At 42.8% G+C, this 16,079-nt stretch overlaps 2 protein-coding genes across 5 annotated transcripts in view; one reads left to right on the top strand and one right to left on the bottom strand.

Annotated features, from left to right (window-relative positions):
- GPLD1 (glycosylphosphatidylinositol specific phospholipase D1) overlaps window positions 1-13,001 on the top strand; it is a 90,268-nt gene extending 77,267 nt beyond the window's left edge. For all 4 annotated transcript variants that reach the window (XM_068236978.1, XM_068236976.1, XM_068236979.1 and 1 more), the window contains 5 exons: window positions 5,394-5,570; window positions 8,374-8,534; window positions 9,534-9,560; window positions 9,636-9,686; window positions 12,005-13,001. In XM_068236978.1, coding sequence (XP_068093079.1) covers window positions 5,394-5,570; window positions 8,374-8,534; window positions 9,534-9,560; window positions 9,636-9,686; window positions 12,005-12,085 — 497 coding nt within the window. In that variant the 3' untranslated portion in view covers window positions 12,086-13,001. The remainder of the gene's footprint in view (window positions 1-5,393; window positions 5,571-8,373; window positions 8,535-9,533; window positions 9,561-9,635; window positions 9,687-12,004) is intronic.
- The window catches only part of MRS2 (magnesium transporter MRS2), a 77,239-nt gene that overhangs the window by 17,334 nt on the left and 43,826 nt on the right, over window positions 1-16,079 (bottom strand). The gene's annotated exons all lie outside the window — the stretch shown is intronic.

The raw sequence follows: 16,079 nt of genomic DNA, 5'->3' as shown, positions 1-16,079 counted from the left end.
GACGTTACAAATAGTTTCATTGATAGCTGTAATTGTGGTGCGCTAGGAAAGCATACTTATTGTATATTTATCTGTGTTACGTTCATCTATCTTAATCCTGCTATTTTCTGACTGTCCTGTCCTGTCTTTGTGAGGCACGCCATCGCCGCAGCGCATTGGCTGCCTCATTCCAGTCTGTCTGGTTTTGGACGCTTGCTGTCGCTAAGTAGCCGCTAGCTAGCAAGCGTTCATTCTGTCTACCTGTCCTCAATCTCCTATTGGAGTCAGTCCTCCCCTCCACTATACTAGGGATAGCCTGTTTCCTGGTGCTAGTGTGTGTACCTCCTCCACGCCAGCTCATGCGTTGCATGCTGACTGTGGAGAATACACCACCAAGCCTTACATTATGAAAACCCCATTACCAATCCCCATTGTGGGGGGGATTCCCAGAAAGTATGACACTGTTAATTATGGTTCCTGTTCCTTTAAGAAATTTGAAGAACTTAGCTCTGAAACAGAAAATGAGTTTTTCTCTGAATGTGCCAGGTTCCTGACCAATCCTGATCTCCAAGCGACTCCTGTTTCAACCTGGGCACTCCAACTAAGTTATATTTTGTTTAAAGGGGAATTATTCCAGTGGGCATTTGATGTTCTCAATCATTCCGATTTGAAAGATAGACCGCTGGAATTTCTAGCGTTTGTGATCCATAACTGGTTGCGCATAGATCCATTGCCTTTTCCTCTTAATGAACTCCTGGCAGCAGGCCAATCAGCTGCTCCTTCAATTGCTTGCAAGAATGAGCAGCAAGCAGAAAGTGTTACTGATAATTTTCCTGCAGCTTTGAATAAATCACCAAAACCCGCAAGGTCAAAGGCAAAACGCAAACGTTCTAAGAAACGTGTCCAATCTGCAGAATCGTTATCCTTAGCGACTGAGACCTATAATGAGATTTTGCCATTAACAGATAATGAAATGCAATTGTCTTTCAGGGGAGTTAAATGGACTTATGAAACTACTAATGAACTTTCCTCCCTGGCTAGGGAAAATAAAGATTTTTGTTTAAAAGAATTATCTGAGTATGATTATGATGAGATATTACAGAGTATTGAACAAATCAACTTATTTGTGAACCAAGGGAAGTTTGCATACACTACAGTTCAACACTTGCTACAGGTATTGGAGATTCTTAAGAATAAGGAATCTGCCAATCACCTGCTAATTAACCCTATACATGTGCCTGCCACAATCATATCTGCAGACTGTGATCAGCCTAAATGTTTCGCTGTTAAGTATGCATGGGATCCTCCATTCGAGAGGGGAGAGATGGAAGCCCTGGTCTGTGAATGGAAGAATGATTCAAGTTCATTTTGTCAATTTTACAGTGCAAAAAGTGAAATGGTATTGAACGCATGCATTAAGTCAGCCTATAACCTAATAGAGGCTGGTGTGTGTAGGTATGACTGTGTGGCTCCCTTGATTGATGTGTGGGAACTGATTTTGGATGATTTTTATGTGACTCCGAATTCGCAAATTTGGCGTTCTGACCCGCCTGCTTCAGCACCTTTGGCTGATTCAGCAGGTGATTCGGAGCTCTTTTTGTGTGAAATTGAAGTTCCTGCAATTCCACCCTGTACCATGGATAACTCAGTGTTACTTCCCAGTAAAACAGAAGCCACTGATACATTCTTAACCTTGCCCTGCGCAAATTTCTCAGCAGAGAATCCAGAGGTCCTGCTGACTTCCGAGTCCAGCCTAGCCAGTACTCATGACTCTTTGTTTAGTGAAACAGACACCCGAAAAATCTTGCCTGTCTCTGCAAACACTTCTGCAGAAATTACCTGTGTTAATAAAGTTCAACTCCTGTCTGATCCAGCAGATGCCAATAGATGCACTACATCAGTTTCCGAGTCCCAGCAATCCTGTCTAGTAAACTCAGAACCCCAGCATTTGAATTTTCCAATTTTACAAATGAATGGTGATTCAGATGCGCAAACATTGTGTCTTGATCTTCCTGTTTCTACACCTCGCTATAGTTTCGTGAATAGCTCAGAGCATCTGCTATGTGAACCTGAAATCGCAGAATTATTACCTTGTTCAGAAAATTTTCCAATAAATTTGCCCTGTACCATGAATTGTGCAGTAGATCTCTCCAATGAAACTCAGGTCACAGAATCATTATGCTGTCCAGCAGGTGCTTCCATGGTTTTGCCCTGCAATATGGACTGTTCAGTGATCCTGTCCAGTGAAGCTGTGGTCGCAGAGTCTTATGCTTCACCCAGTACTTTGGATACTTTAAACCCTCTAGCAGAGGAGGCTGAAGCACTGCTTACCTCAGTTGGTGTTGCAGTAATATTCACTTGTCTAGCAGCTGTTTTGGAATTACAGTCTGCTCTAATAAAACTTGATGAATTTCTGCCCAGCAAAGCAGAAGCCATTGAAATATTGTCCTCGTCAGCAAGTGTGTCAGATACCTTGTCCTGTACACAGTCTGATTTAACCAATGTTGTTGAGTCCCTCTCCAGTGTTGTAACAGCCGAGGAACTCCAGCCCTGTCCTCTGAATGTTTCAGAAGTCTTGCCCTGTAACATGGATAATTCTGATTCTCTGGTCAAAATAATAGAAATCTCAGAATTTCAGTCCGGTCTGATGAGTGTTCCTGAAACCCAGCCCTGTATCCTGAAAGATTCTGGTTCTCTGGCCGCTGTGGCAGAGGTTCCAGAGTCCCCTTCCTGTCCAGGGAATTCCTCAGTTTTGCCTAGTCCAGTGGGGGCTGCTGCAATACTGACTTGTTCTGCAGCGCCTCATGAGCTCCAATCCAGTGTATTAAATGAGTCTCTGTCCAGTCCAGAGGTAGTTGTGGAGTCCCTGTCTGGTTCAGTGCATACATCAGAAGATTTGTCCTGTCTTGTTAGTGCCCCTGAATCTGATTTGTTACTGACTTTGCTGGAATCAGCGACATCTAAGTCTGATCCAGCATTCTCGTGTAAAAGTCCAGTAGTTGCGAAGTTTAGTCATGATGATTTTTTTTTGGCCAGTCCTGGTTTTGGTCCTGTCTTGGCTGACCCTGAGGCTCACAGTTCCTTGACATGCCCAGAGGTTTCTCTTGTGCCGGTGTGCCCAGATGTTCTTTGTGTGCCAGAATGCCCAAGTGTGTCTAAGGTGTTAGCGTGCTCTGATGCTTCCTTAGTGGGAACACGTACTGATATTGCCAGTCTGCCTGCATGCCCAGAGATGGTTCTGGTCCCTGAAAGCCCTGATATTGATGTTTGTCCTTGTGGCCCTGACTCGGGAATTGCCCTAGGTTCCATAGGGGTTCTTGATAGTTCTCCATGTGAGCTTAAGGGGCATTCTGACCTATGGGGATCTCTTTGGAGCTTCAAGGTGTTCTGGGAGGTCTCTAGGAAAACTTGTCCTGGTGCCTTGGACTGGTTCAACAGTGGGTTTTGTGTTGGTAAAGACAGTACCGGTGGGCATTGCAAAGGCTTTGGCGTTTCTGAACGGTTCCTGGAAGGCGGTGGGTATCGCTCAGGGAATTTCGGAGGGCTTTCTTCTGGAATTCATGGTTCTGATGGGTGTCACATTGGGGCTTGTAGTACTGATGGGCATGGTTCTGTAAGTTCTGGTTCTGATGGGTCCAGTCTTGTGGGGACTGATTCTGGAATTCGGTCTTGCCGGGCTGTCCCGGTCATCATGAATTATCAGTCAGACTGTTTTGTTGGAAATTTCAGTTTTGAAAAGCGTCTGGAATCCGCTTTTAAAGGCGGGGGTACTGTAATGATCGCTGCTGCAGCAGCTATTGCTGGAAGTAGTGCTGCAGCTCAGGCAGTTCTGATGTATTTCCATGCAAGTTGCATAGCTTTGTCTGTCTTTCCCTGCTGTCAGCTTGTGACTGATTATCATTCACCTGTGTGGGAATCTGCATGTCTGCTCCCATTGGATGATCTCAGTATAAAGATCTGCTTCCTGCAGGGTTTCCTTGGGTTTTCATAGCTTCAGCTTAAGCCTGCCTTGCTGTCGCTTTAGCCCCCGATCGTGTTTCTTGTTCTAAAGATACTTTGCTGGTTTTGCATCATATATTGGTTCATTGCCAATATATATGCATACCAGCACGTTTATTATTTTCCTTGTATTTGTGTTACGTTGATATATCAGTGTTGCTGATATATACGTACACGAACTGTTTATTTCCTGTGTTCAGTTAGTCAGTTTTCCAGCACGTTTTGGTAGTTTGCGCGTACCGTGAACACCCGTGCTGAGCTAGTTATCCTGTTCTGTCACTGTTTGTGGATTGCGTTCATCTCTGCGAAGAGATAACGAATCCTTCTGAATCCTGTCCTGTTACCGTTTGTGGATTGCGTTCATCTCTGCGAAGAGATAGCGAATCCTTCTGAGCCCTGTTCCCTGTTTTGCTCCAGTGTTAGTCAGCGTTCCTGCTTATGTCATATATCGGTTCATTGCCGATATATACATATGTTAGTCAGACGTTACAAATAGTTTCATTGATAGCTGTAATTGTGGTGCGCTAGGAAAGCATACTTATTGTATATTTATCTGTGTTACGTTCATCTATCTTAATCCTGCTATTTTCTGACTGTCCTGTCCTGTCTTTGTGAGGCACGCCATCGCCGCAGCGCATTGGCTGCCTCATTCCAGTCTGTCTGGTTTTGGACGCTTGCTGTCGCTAAGTAGCCGCTAGCTAGCAAGCGTTCATTCTGTCTACCTGTCCTCAATCTCCTATTGGAGTCAGTCCTCCCCTCCACTATACTAGGGATAGCCTGTTTCCTGGTGCTAGTGTGTGTACCTCCTCCACGCCAGCTCATGCGTTGCATGCTGACTGTGGAGAATACACCACCAAGCCTTACAGGATCGCACGTGCGGATGCCCATTGAGTTATGGTAAACAACCATGAAAAAAGAAAACAGCCGAAACTGCTTGTACAGGGCTGCGATATAGTGCAGCGCTGTACGGGGGACAGCTCTGTCATTGAGCTGTCCCCAGGAGAGGTGCATAAATTTAAACAAAAAAAACTCTGACCCTGAAAAAAAAATATTACAACTTACTTAGTAAAAAAACAAACAAACATATAGCAGCAGCAATCAGATGCCACCAACAGACAGCTCTGTTGATGGCAAGAAAAGGAGGGCAGATTAATTTGTGTGCTAAGTTGTATGGCCGTGCAGCACACTGTTAAAGCTAAAGTGTGCTGAGTTGTAAAAAATGGCTTGGTCACTAGGGGGGTGTAGGCTTGTGGTCCTCAACAACTTCTATGGGGCCCAGATTTATTGGGACTATTTTATATCTTTGAATTAGGCTATTTTAAATGTTTCATGCTTAGTTTTTTAATCCTCCATGCAGATATACAATTTATTTTAACGTGTGTGTAAATTAATCTTATTTCTCTGAACTGTTCCAGATGCAGTTTCACGCCTTATGTTTTTATCAAGAGTACTGCACCATGCTGGAGCGGCCACAGTCTTTGAACTGAAAGATAAAGTGGATCCAATTCGGCTGGGAACTTTAAGAGGAAATGGAGAGCTTTGTCGCTATGCTACCAAGATGCATCTAAGTGATCTAGATGGCGATGGCCTTGGTATAACAAATACATTTTTCTGGCTTAATGAAATCAATTGTAATCAATCATTTCAAAACCAGAACCAAGTGTTTTTGCTAGTGCTCTTGGATTACAGAGATCCATTCTCCAAAGCAACATATTAAAAATCTGAAAAAATAACCTCATTGGAGACATAGGCCCTAATGCAAAAAATGTTTCCCATGAGATTTCACATTTTTGTCTCACCTTGGAGCTGAGTCACTAGGAAAAGTGTGAAGGTTACTTGAACAGGTAAAATACTGCTGCTTACCACACCTTTCTAACTACCTGATTCATTAATATCAGGTGAGGTTTATCTCACTTATGAGACAGTATGATTGTCAGGATGACTTTGTGCTATTTAATATTAGCTTAGTTTCTGTAGAGCAAAAGCTTTCCAAGTTGGTCAGTATATTCAGCTTCAAGGAAAGGAGGGGGGGGGGGGAGATATTGGGGTTCCCTGCTAGAGATATATTTCCCCTCCCCTAGTAATGGCTGGAAGGTGTAATGGTTAAGGGCTCTGCCTCTGACACAGGAGACCTGGGTTCGAATCTTGGCTCTGCCTGTTCAGTAAGCCAGCACCTATTCAGTAGGAGACCTTAGGCAAGTCTCCCTTATGCTGGGAATACACGGTTCGTTTTTGCCTTCGTTTAAACCTTCGATTCGTTCGGTAAACGAATCGAGTGTTGAAAACGTATGTGAAAATAGTCATAATCTCATTATAGTTTCGATTAATAGACCCCAAAAACGAACGACTAGTGATCGAACATGTTTGATATTATCTCTCTTTATCCATCTAATCGAGCCATTAGTAGGCTTGATGGCTCTTCAGATCGATTATATATTCGTTTATGCTAGTCCGTCCCTGTAAAAAGGGATTTTCGTTTCGTTTCTTTGCAGCCTTCGATCATTGGAAAAACGAAACCATCAGAATCGAAAAAAAAAACGAAACCGTGGGTGGTGATATTAACCGTATGATCGATTATTTCGGGATCGAAAAGGACAAAAGGCACAATCGAAACGAAGGTTTAAACGAAGGCAAAAACGAACTGTGTATTCCCAGCATTACACTGCTACTCCCTATAGAGCGCGTCCTAGTGGCTGCAGCGCAATATAAATGTTATTTGTCTTGTCTAATGAACAGAGAGACACAGCGAGTGTGTGACTTCACTTAATCAGTAAGCTCATCAGTAAGCCTGTGCTTGGCAGGGGTGGGAGACTCCTTGCAAGAGGGGCTGGCAAATCCCCCCTCCCCCCCACCTCACAATGCACTGTACCCACCACTGAAGCCTATTTTATTTCCCCTTGACACTGGTGTACCTCAACTGCATCTTCCTGTCACAAACAGCCACATGTATAAATAAAATTGTGGCTGGTGGGATTTTATAAGTTGGGGCAACATGGTGGTAGATCAAGATGGGGATCCTGGAGAAGAATCCCATAGACAACATACAGAAGATATTATATATTACAACACCTAATTTTTTGAAAACACATTTGGGAGTTGGGTAAAATGGGCTTTCATATAAGACTCCTGCACTCACTGGCTCAGTGGGGGCACTAATCTGATCACTCCATTATCAGAGTGATCAGACATTACGATAGCCCCTGCTCATTTACTACCAAGCTTCCTACTGTGCCAATATGTGCTCCAAGATCTCCCGTGCCCACCAGTAGGGGGCACAGTGTTCTGTAATAGGTAAAAGATTTACCATCTTCCCTTGCAGGGCACCTGTAGCACTACTGTGTGACAGGCATAGGGTTGCTGAGTTGATTGGTAGCTCATTACCAGCTGCTAAGCCTGGGGGGGGGGGGGGGCAATGTTATATCTCTGCCAGGGAACTCCAATGGCCATTTCATTGTAAACACCATAAAAGAAATACAAGCGGCATACATGTTTATTTCATATAACAAATTCACAGCTCTTTGGGCAGGTTAGATGTGGTTGGGGTCATTTAAAGGGACCCTGAGCAGTGGGGTAAATTTAGAAATTGGTACTCACCTGGTGCTCCCTTCAGCCCACCGTAGGCTGCGAGGTCCCCCAGCCTCCTCCTGGCTCCGTTCTGGGTCCCTCTGGTGGCTCAGTTACCGGCGACACTCTCGCTGAGTGTCGGGCCTTGACTTACTGATCGGTGACGCTCCTCATCATCACGCCGGCCACTACATGTCATTGCGGCGACCTGCATGACAGTACTGCACATTCGCAGTACTGTCACGCCGGACGCCACGTAGGGGCTGGGGTGATGACGAGGAGCGTCACCGATCAGGAAGTCAAGGCCTGACACTCAGTGGGAGTGTTGCCGTTAACGGAGCCACCAGAGGGATCCAGAACGGAGCCAGGAGGACGCCTGGGGACCTCGCGGCCTACGGTGGGCTGGAGGGAGCCCCAGGTGAATACCAATTTGAAATTCACCCCACTGCTCAGGGTCACTTTAACTGGCTTTGTGCTTAGAAATAGGGATGGTTAATGAGAAGCAAATATAATATGTGAGCCAATCAGGTCACAAACTGACCACAGGGTCAGGAGCCAATTAAATCAGCTCCTGACCGGCTCACAGAGCTCTGCTGTCATAGCGATGGCAGAGAGGGTGGGCTGCAGAGGCGGGAGAGTGGCGCAATTGGCAGAAGTAACAGGTCTTATTGAACTCTACGCCGTAGCAAGGAAAACAGGTCCCATACAGGACATTGAATTGAAACATAATGCAGAAACAAGATTTTGTAGTCACGCCATTTAGTTTGTACTGTATATTGTAAAGGAATATATTGAAGTGGTAGATGAACTGTTTGTAAATTTGACCTACAGATGAAATCATTGTGACGTCACCTCTAAAGACTGATAACTTCTCATCAATTCTATTTGGCCATCAAGGAGGGCGGGTGTATATCTACAATGGGAATATTACTTCAACAGGCTTGCTGACAGGCAGATGCAAGTCATGGCATTCACCCTGTCCCGAGGACTGGGTAAGATTATTATGCATACATAACTGACTATATTTCCAAAGAGATTTTTTGATTGTCTAGATTTAGCCATTTTTAGTAGTTGAAAGAATGCGATGTACTTCTGTACTGGACTAGGGGCTTTGTACTATAAATCACCTTGAAAGAAATACAGATATATTTAAATAGGATGCATTTTGGCCATTTTTTAATATTTCCCCCAAAACATCTCCAAGATCTGTAATTTCTTGCAAAAATAATGGGTCCCGAGATACCGTATTTTTTAGACCATAAGATGCACTTTTTCTCCCTCAAAAGTGGGGAGAGGATTGAGATGGACACAAGGACACAGAGGGGCACAAGGAGGATGCAGAGGGTCACAAGAAGGACTGAGAGGGACGCAAGGAGGACGCAGAGGGACACAAGGAGGACACAGAGGGACATTGGGGGACTCAGCGAGACACAAGGGGGAAATATTGATTGGGGGGAGATCCACAAGATGCCCCTAAACTATGGATGAACCAAGTTTAGCATATTTTCTTTCCTCCGTTTTTTGTCCACTAAAACTAGGTGCGTCTTATTTTCTAAAAAATACAGTAAACTTTTTTGATTTGAAAAAAAGAAAAAAAATTGAAATAAGAATAGCAGACTCCATTATCTTTTTATATAACAGGTTTACATTATAACTAGGCTATTTTTCAGTAAGTAAAGGCTAAAGCAAGATTTGAAACACAGGAACGTTTCTGGCTGTTGGACATTTTTTGGGTAACAGAATTTCGTCTCAGGCATATTTAAGGGATTCAAGCAAGCATTTGCAAATATACTAAGGTGGGGTGAAAGTTAACTAAGCAGTATGACAATGACAGCTGTCTAATATCAGTTGGTGCCACAAGAAAACCTGAGAATTAAACAGAGATAAAGAATTGTTTATATATGAATGAGACAGATATCTAATCACAAAGTAAGTGATCTACATGCAGAACTTAACAAAAATTATATATTATCCTTTCTTTTCCGTTGCAGGCACAATATGTACTAATATCCCCTGAAGTAAGTTTAACATTTTAAAATGCCAATTCCCATTTTTACTTGATATGATGATTAATTTGAGCGACAATATTTCAGGAAAAGTCGAGGTTTGGAAATGCTCTGGCTACAATCAAATCAAAACAAAAGGTAGGTAGATCAAGTGTAACTGTAATAAATAATAACAGGTAGGCAGATTTCAAGGATGGCATACAGCTGCAACTTGCTACCCTTTCAATCAAGGCTAATCACTGTTGTAAGCGCTCACAGAATGGGCATGTAGGGAATGCAAATGTACCGTATATGTTAGGAAATACATTTATAATAACAAGTGTTCACCTGACAGACTGACCAATTCCTAAAGATACTCTTCACAACACAATACTGAAGCTTCAACTACCCCAGAGGTCATTCCATATGGGACCTCTAGAACAAACAAGCAGGACTTGTAAGGAAAACTGCAGAGATACATTGGAGCTTTGATTTCTGACATTTCATTCTCAATGCTAGTTACCAAGCTGTCATGCTGATCCAGTTACTTCAGTATGTGACTTACTAACATCAAGTGTAACTACTGGAGAAGGAGCCACTGCAGCTGCGCTCAGGGATTGGTGGAGCTCCACCATTTTACCTTTCCTTTGAATCCGGGTCTCTCCCCAGCTTCCAATGACTGTCATTCAGTGTAGCAGAAGTAAGCAAGTGTTGTGATCCCGTCTCTCACCTGCCATGTGGCTGTTTTTGATATTTGATTTGGGAGACATAGCTATAACGGGGTGGCATGATCATTGCTATGGAGGTGGGAAGAGGGGGGGGGGGGTTGGTGGCCACACCTGTTATGGGTGGGTTGAGTCATGGTGGCTGCAGTGTTATGGGAGGTTGTCATGATGGCCACACTTGTAATACTTTGCTGGTAGATGGGTCCTGGCTGTGGGGGTCAACCTGGGGAAAAGCATCCATGATTTGTGGTTATGTGCCCGGTCACTAACTTATGTCACATATTGAGATCAAGGGCCATATGCAATTCACTTTTTCACCTGAGTTTTCTCCTAGGAGATAATTTTTAACTTCTTTTTAAAATAGCTTTTCAGCATTTTGTAATCTAAAAAGTACCAAAAAGTAAAGAAAAACAGTTATCAAAATTATTTTGAGTATTTTCTTGTTTGCTGGTGGCTTAAAAGGGATTTTATGACAAGGTGTGAAAATGTCAACTTGGAGATAACTCAGGTGAAAAAGTGAATTGCATATGGGCCCAAGAGTTCTGCAATTCACGTAGTTCTGGTGAAAGAACTGAAGCTAGAGACAGGAACTAGCATTTCCAAAGTATAGATATTTTAAATGATACGGAATACAGAATAATCAGTGAAATAATTCCTGCAGTTTTATAAATTATTGAAAACTGTGTGCTGTCTTTGGTAGTTCTGTCTGCTTTAATACAGACACCCACATGTAGAAGCGAGTATACTGTGTAAGGGGCTGGAGCACTAATAAGCACAAACCTCCTCTTCAACGTGTTCAAGCAATGTTAACCTTTCCTAAGGTCTGCATGTTTTTCGTCCATCTTGTTATCTCTTTGCTGAAGTACTGAGAACATCTGAAACAATGGCTACGGGAGTAAAGGTGTTCATATATCTAGGGATGTTGCGGCACGATCAACCATGTGATTAATTTTATCGAATCGGATATGAAATCGGTGCCACAACAAGCATGCTAAAGTCTGCTCAGTCTGTCATGGTTGATTGTGTGCAACAGACCCCCGCCCGCTATCCCCCGCAAGTGTAAAATGTCCCCCAGCCCCCTGTGCAGTGTAAATTCTTACTTGTCCCGCTGGCGTGACTCCCAACCTCCCCTCCCCCACCATCACGCCTGTGTAGTGTGATGTGACACACCGCCCCACGTGGTGCCTGTCACGGTGATGACAGACACGGGTGACAGCGGATGAGGCTGGGATTCGCTGAGAGAGAGATGTCTCATGGTCAATCTGCCCATACATCGCTAGATGTATGAGAACCTTAAGGACTGGCAATGACAGTAATTTGTACTATATACAATGACAAACTTGTATTACAGAGCAGAATGAAATCTATGATACAAGTAGATTGAATTATTGATCAGAGCTTTATTTGCATTTAGGTTTACAAGTACGCTAAAGGTGACCATTAACAGTACAATCTCCTAAATCATTCCATCAATCTGAATGGCGGAACAAATCTTTTGGTATGATCGGTTTTCCCTCTGCTGGTGGGCCTGAATGATAGTTTCTGATTAGTCAATCAGGAAATTGTACCGTTAGTGAGTGCCTTAAAACTTTAAGCTAAAACTTAGGGTTCCTCACTAGGCTTTTACAGCATACATGGATACAGTTGTAAGAAGGACTTTTATTTGAATGGAAGATATCCTATGATGAATGTTTGTCTGCACCTTCTGCTGTACAAACAACAATGAATAAAGTGGTCATTTTTATATCTTAGAAGCAGGTTGCTGTAGCAGCTGTAAGAAGCTCGGTTGGAGCAAGGCTCGCTGGAGCACTCTATCTTTACAATTTTGACTGAACAGTTCAATTTTAAAAACTGTGAATCAAAGAAAGAGGAAGAAACTAAATCTTGGACTTACCAAAGCAATCACCATTGGAAAAAGCAAAGAAACATAGGAATGTGATCTTTGAAGACACCTTGATCAATTACGTAAAAATATCCTTTCTGTATTAGCCTTTTGGTAGGGCGAGCCCTTAGTTCCGTAAACGCTGCATTTGAAATCAAACTAAACCCAAAAATGTAACAAATGTTATAAATTAGTGTAAATTGTAAGTATTACCTTTGGAACCATTAGTGCAGATTTGCTGTAACTGTGCACCTACTATACTGATTCAAACTTGAGACCTCTTGTGCCTACGTAGCTTCCTGTTTGCAATTGCTCGTCGCATGCTTCCTCTGCAGAAATGTTGAGAAATATAGTGTGGCATCTAATGATCTTTCTGCTCTGGGTCAAAGCAGGTCACTTCGGTGCGCGCTCTTCCCCATGCTGCACCTGACCTGGGCACCGCCAAAGACACATAATATTAAAACGTCTATGGCTCCACAGGCGATTTTAAATGTAATTCAGATGCAGTGATCGCCGGACCCCAAATTACCTTTCCCTCTGAGTTGCTATGATTCGGAGCAGGAATAGTATTTAACGCCGCCCGGTATTTCAGCGGCAGCAGGGTGAACCATCATTTGGCTCACCCTGCGCCAAACTGACCAGGCGGCGTACTAATACGTATGCCTCTAGGTGCCACAGTCATATCTGACCAGTTCACAGGCTAAATTCAGGGGGGAGAGAGAAAAGAACTGCATCACTTATCAAAGAGATTGCACTTGGAATTTGCATTGTTTAATTCTGGGTTTAGTTAGGCTTTAAAATAGAAGGCATTTTTGACAAACCTACATGGGCATACTGCTGCCAACAAGAGAAATATCACACACTGCACATCTGGTCGTCTTGCTGCATTCATTTTACTGAAAATTAAGATACTACAAGGTGATGTAGATAATTATTTTACCATGTTTCTCTCAAGTTCGTGTGGCAGAACAGGTAATGAATTCTGAACATAGTGTCTAATAACAGTCCTGCACATGACAGATATGATGTACGGATGGAACTTCCATCCCATAAAGCCCTGCATAGTCCCTGGCCTGAAGCCAACTGCCAATTGGCATTTGTGAGTCAGCGTCACAATGGGAACAGGGGTTCAAGAATGTAGTCAGAGCTATGAATTTCCTCCTGATTGGCTAGCTGACATCAGGTCAGAGGTTCTGCTGGGCATTATGGGATGGAAGTTTGCTGCTGGGTGAACCCATGTTGTAGTGAATTTCATGCTTAGATATCAATCTACATCACAGGCACAGACTGACACCCACCAATGCTTCTGTAGACATCATTTGTAAAGCCCAGTAGATTTATGACTGTGCCAATAAGGACTAGAGGTTTGAGTAAAGGCCCATACACACATCTGATTTTCGCAAACGACCCATCGTTTGGACGTCCAAACGACGGGTCGTTTGCGAAAATCAGACGTGTGTATGGGCCTTTAAAGTGTGAAATAATAAATAGGTTACAATTGCAAGGTGTTGAGGCAGCCTGGCTCAGCAGATAGCAGCACTATTTGTTTGTATGGCCATCACCTTTTCTTAAGCTTTCTGAAGTTTGCTTACAATTTGCTCATTGCTCAGTAAAAACTGGCTCATGCATACAAAGCCAAGACATACACATATCACTATCTGTACTGGACTACTACCAAATACATAGGAGACAGGAGTCTATGTGAAACAGCGGAAATATATATATATATATATATATATATATATATATATATATATATAATATATATCAGCAAAGTTGTTTTTATTTAACTCCCATTTCAGGCACAGTGTTGTGCATTTAACAGAACATATGCTTATATTAATTATGCACTAAGAAGAAAAAAACAAGTGTACTTTTTCTAAAAATTGGAAAAAGAAAGTATCTGCTGAATGAGTTTATAGCGCTTCATATCCGCACAATGAATAACAGCCATCTGTAAGTTCCCACCTCCCCACACCAGTCTGAAGCCGTACCTTCAGGGTGGAGACCATGCCAGGCTGTCAGTCAACAGAAAGGCATAGTTTCTGTTTACAGATTAACCACTATGTTTCCCTGCATGCCAATGTGTCTGAAGGGGGGAGAGATTTGCACTGATTGGGCGTGAGCTTATGTTGTGTCCGATTGTGCTGCCTGTAAATTTACGCTGCCGCGCCTGCACGGTATGAGCAGTTACTGCCACATTTCCCTTTCAATTATGCTACAGCGCTAAACACCCCAAATCACTCTGCAGCCAAACCTCCTGCACTACCCAAATGTTCATGGTAGAGAGGGGGAACCCCCCCCCCAAACTAACTCTGTGCCAAATTGCAGCCCCCAAGCCCTGCTGGTTCCTGAGATAGGTTACAGAAACCTATCTTGTGAACCAGTGTGGCTCAGTGGACTGCAATTTGCCACATTGGTAGTTCAGGGAGTCCCTCCCCTACCCTGAAGATTTGGGTAGTAAATTTGGGTAATGTAGGAGGTACAGCTGCAGAGATATTTCAGGGGGTTATATTAAAATTCCCACAGAGCATGCGTGCTACCCAGTGAGAAAGGAAGCTTTCGGGCAGCACCATCAGACATTACACCGGCAGCTGTAAGTCACTGAGGAGGAGATAAGGATCTATGAGTTGATACAAATCTCTAATGAAGTAATCTCTTTACCTAACTAATTATTATTCACCATGTCACGTGGTGCTCAGGAATGTAAAAAGACAGCTAACACACATACACCTAGCTTGAGGAAAGGGTCTTTCCATGAAATGTGTGCACTTGCTAACAAAGACCCATTTGATATTTTTAATGGTGAAATGCCATTCACTTAGGAAATAACATACCTTTGCTGTAATTACTGTAATATTATAGACTTGTCTTTCTCGAAGGACCATTATTATATAATCCCAGGGTACTCGTCGGGGAGCTTCCACTGAACTGATGCATTTGAGTCCTGAATTGGGCTTGGACAGGCAACTGCTATTGTACTGAGCTGTAGCAGGAGGTCCCGGCCTTTTCCCAAACTCATGACAATGTTATACCTGCTAGTCACCACGCAATTTCGTATCAGATAGGCAGGTCGAATCGATTATTACCGACAGGTCTGATCTAATTCCTGATTGTTTTTCCTATTGATTTTGTTTTGAGCAAAAATCATTTCAGACCTGTTGGGAACAATCGATTTCAACAATCTATACAATGAGAAATTGTATTGTGTGTACCTGGCATTAGGCTTTCACAGCCAATGGCTATTGTAGTACATCGTAGTGAGAGGTCCCCAGCCACTCATCCTTTTCTGCTGGGCTATTCTGGCCAATGACATAGTGGGAGATTCCTAACACCTCCCTCCTCTCCATAGTAATTAGCATGTGGGATCTTAACGCATGCCATCCAGGCGTCAGTGATGATTGTTTTTGGATTGTTGTTCATATAGGTTTATCTGGCTTGTACCCAGTTCTTGTGACTTCTGCCAAACTGACCCTAATCACAGTTGAACATCTGCTGTAGACCAAGAACAGGAAGGCAAATAAAAATAAAAATACACTCAACACACGTTTACTAATTTTATGTAAAAAAACAAACAAACGATCTTTTGTGATAAAAATACTTTTAAGAAGAATTAGAGGAAGAATTTCTTAAAGCATTCAACAAAAATATTCTTCAAGTTACAGAAGTTTCATTTCCCTTGTTTATAATCCATCTTGAAAAAGTACTTAAAGGAAACCCGAAGTGAAAACAAACTGATGAGATAAACAATTGTATCTAACCTCCTACTCCTGAAAATTACTTTTTATAGAATCTCAGAGTTTTATTTTCTTTTTAAAAGCTAAAAAAAGTAGGTTTAATGTTGTATTGTCTCATTTGATTAATACAGTCTTTCAATGGCCTCAATTCACTAAGCTTATCTCCTGTCTTTAATAACGTTTCTAGAGCGGTCACCATGGTGATAAG

The sequence above is a fragment of the Hyperolius riggenbachi genome, chromosome 5, assembly GCF_040937935.1.
Source record: "Hyperolius riggenbachi isolate aHypRig1 chromosome 5, aHypRig1.pri, whole genome shotgun sequence".
NCBI lineage: Eukaryota > Metazoa > Chordata > Amphibia > Anura > Hyperoliidae > Hyperolius > Hyperolius riggenbachi.
Note: the sequence above shows the minus strand (reverse complement) of the source record. Positions and strands in the feature narration are given on the sequence as shown.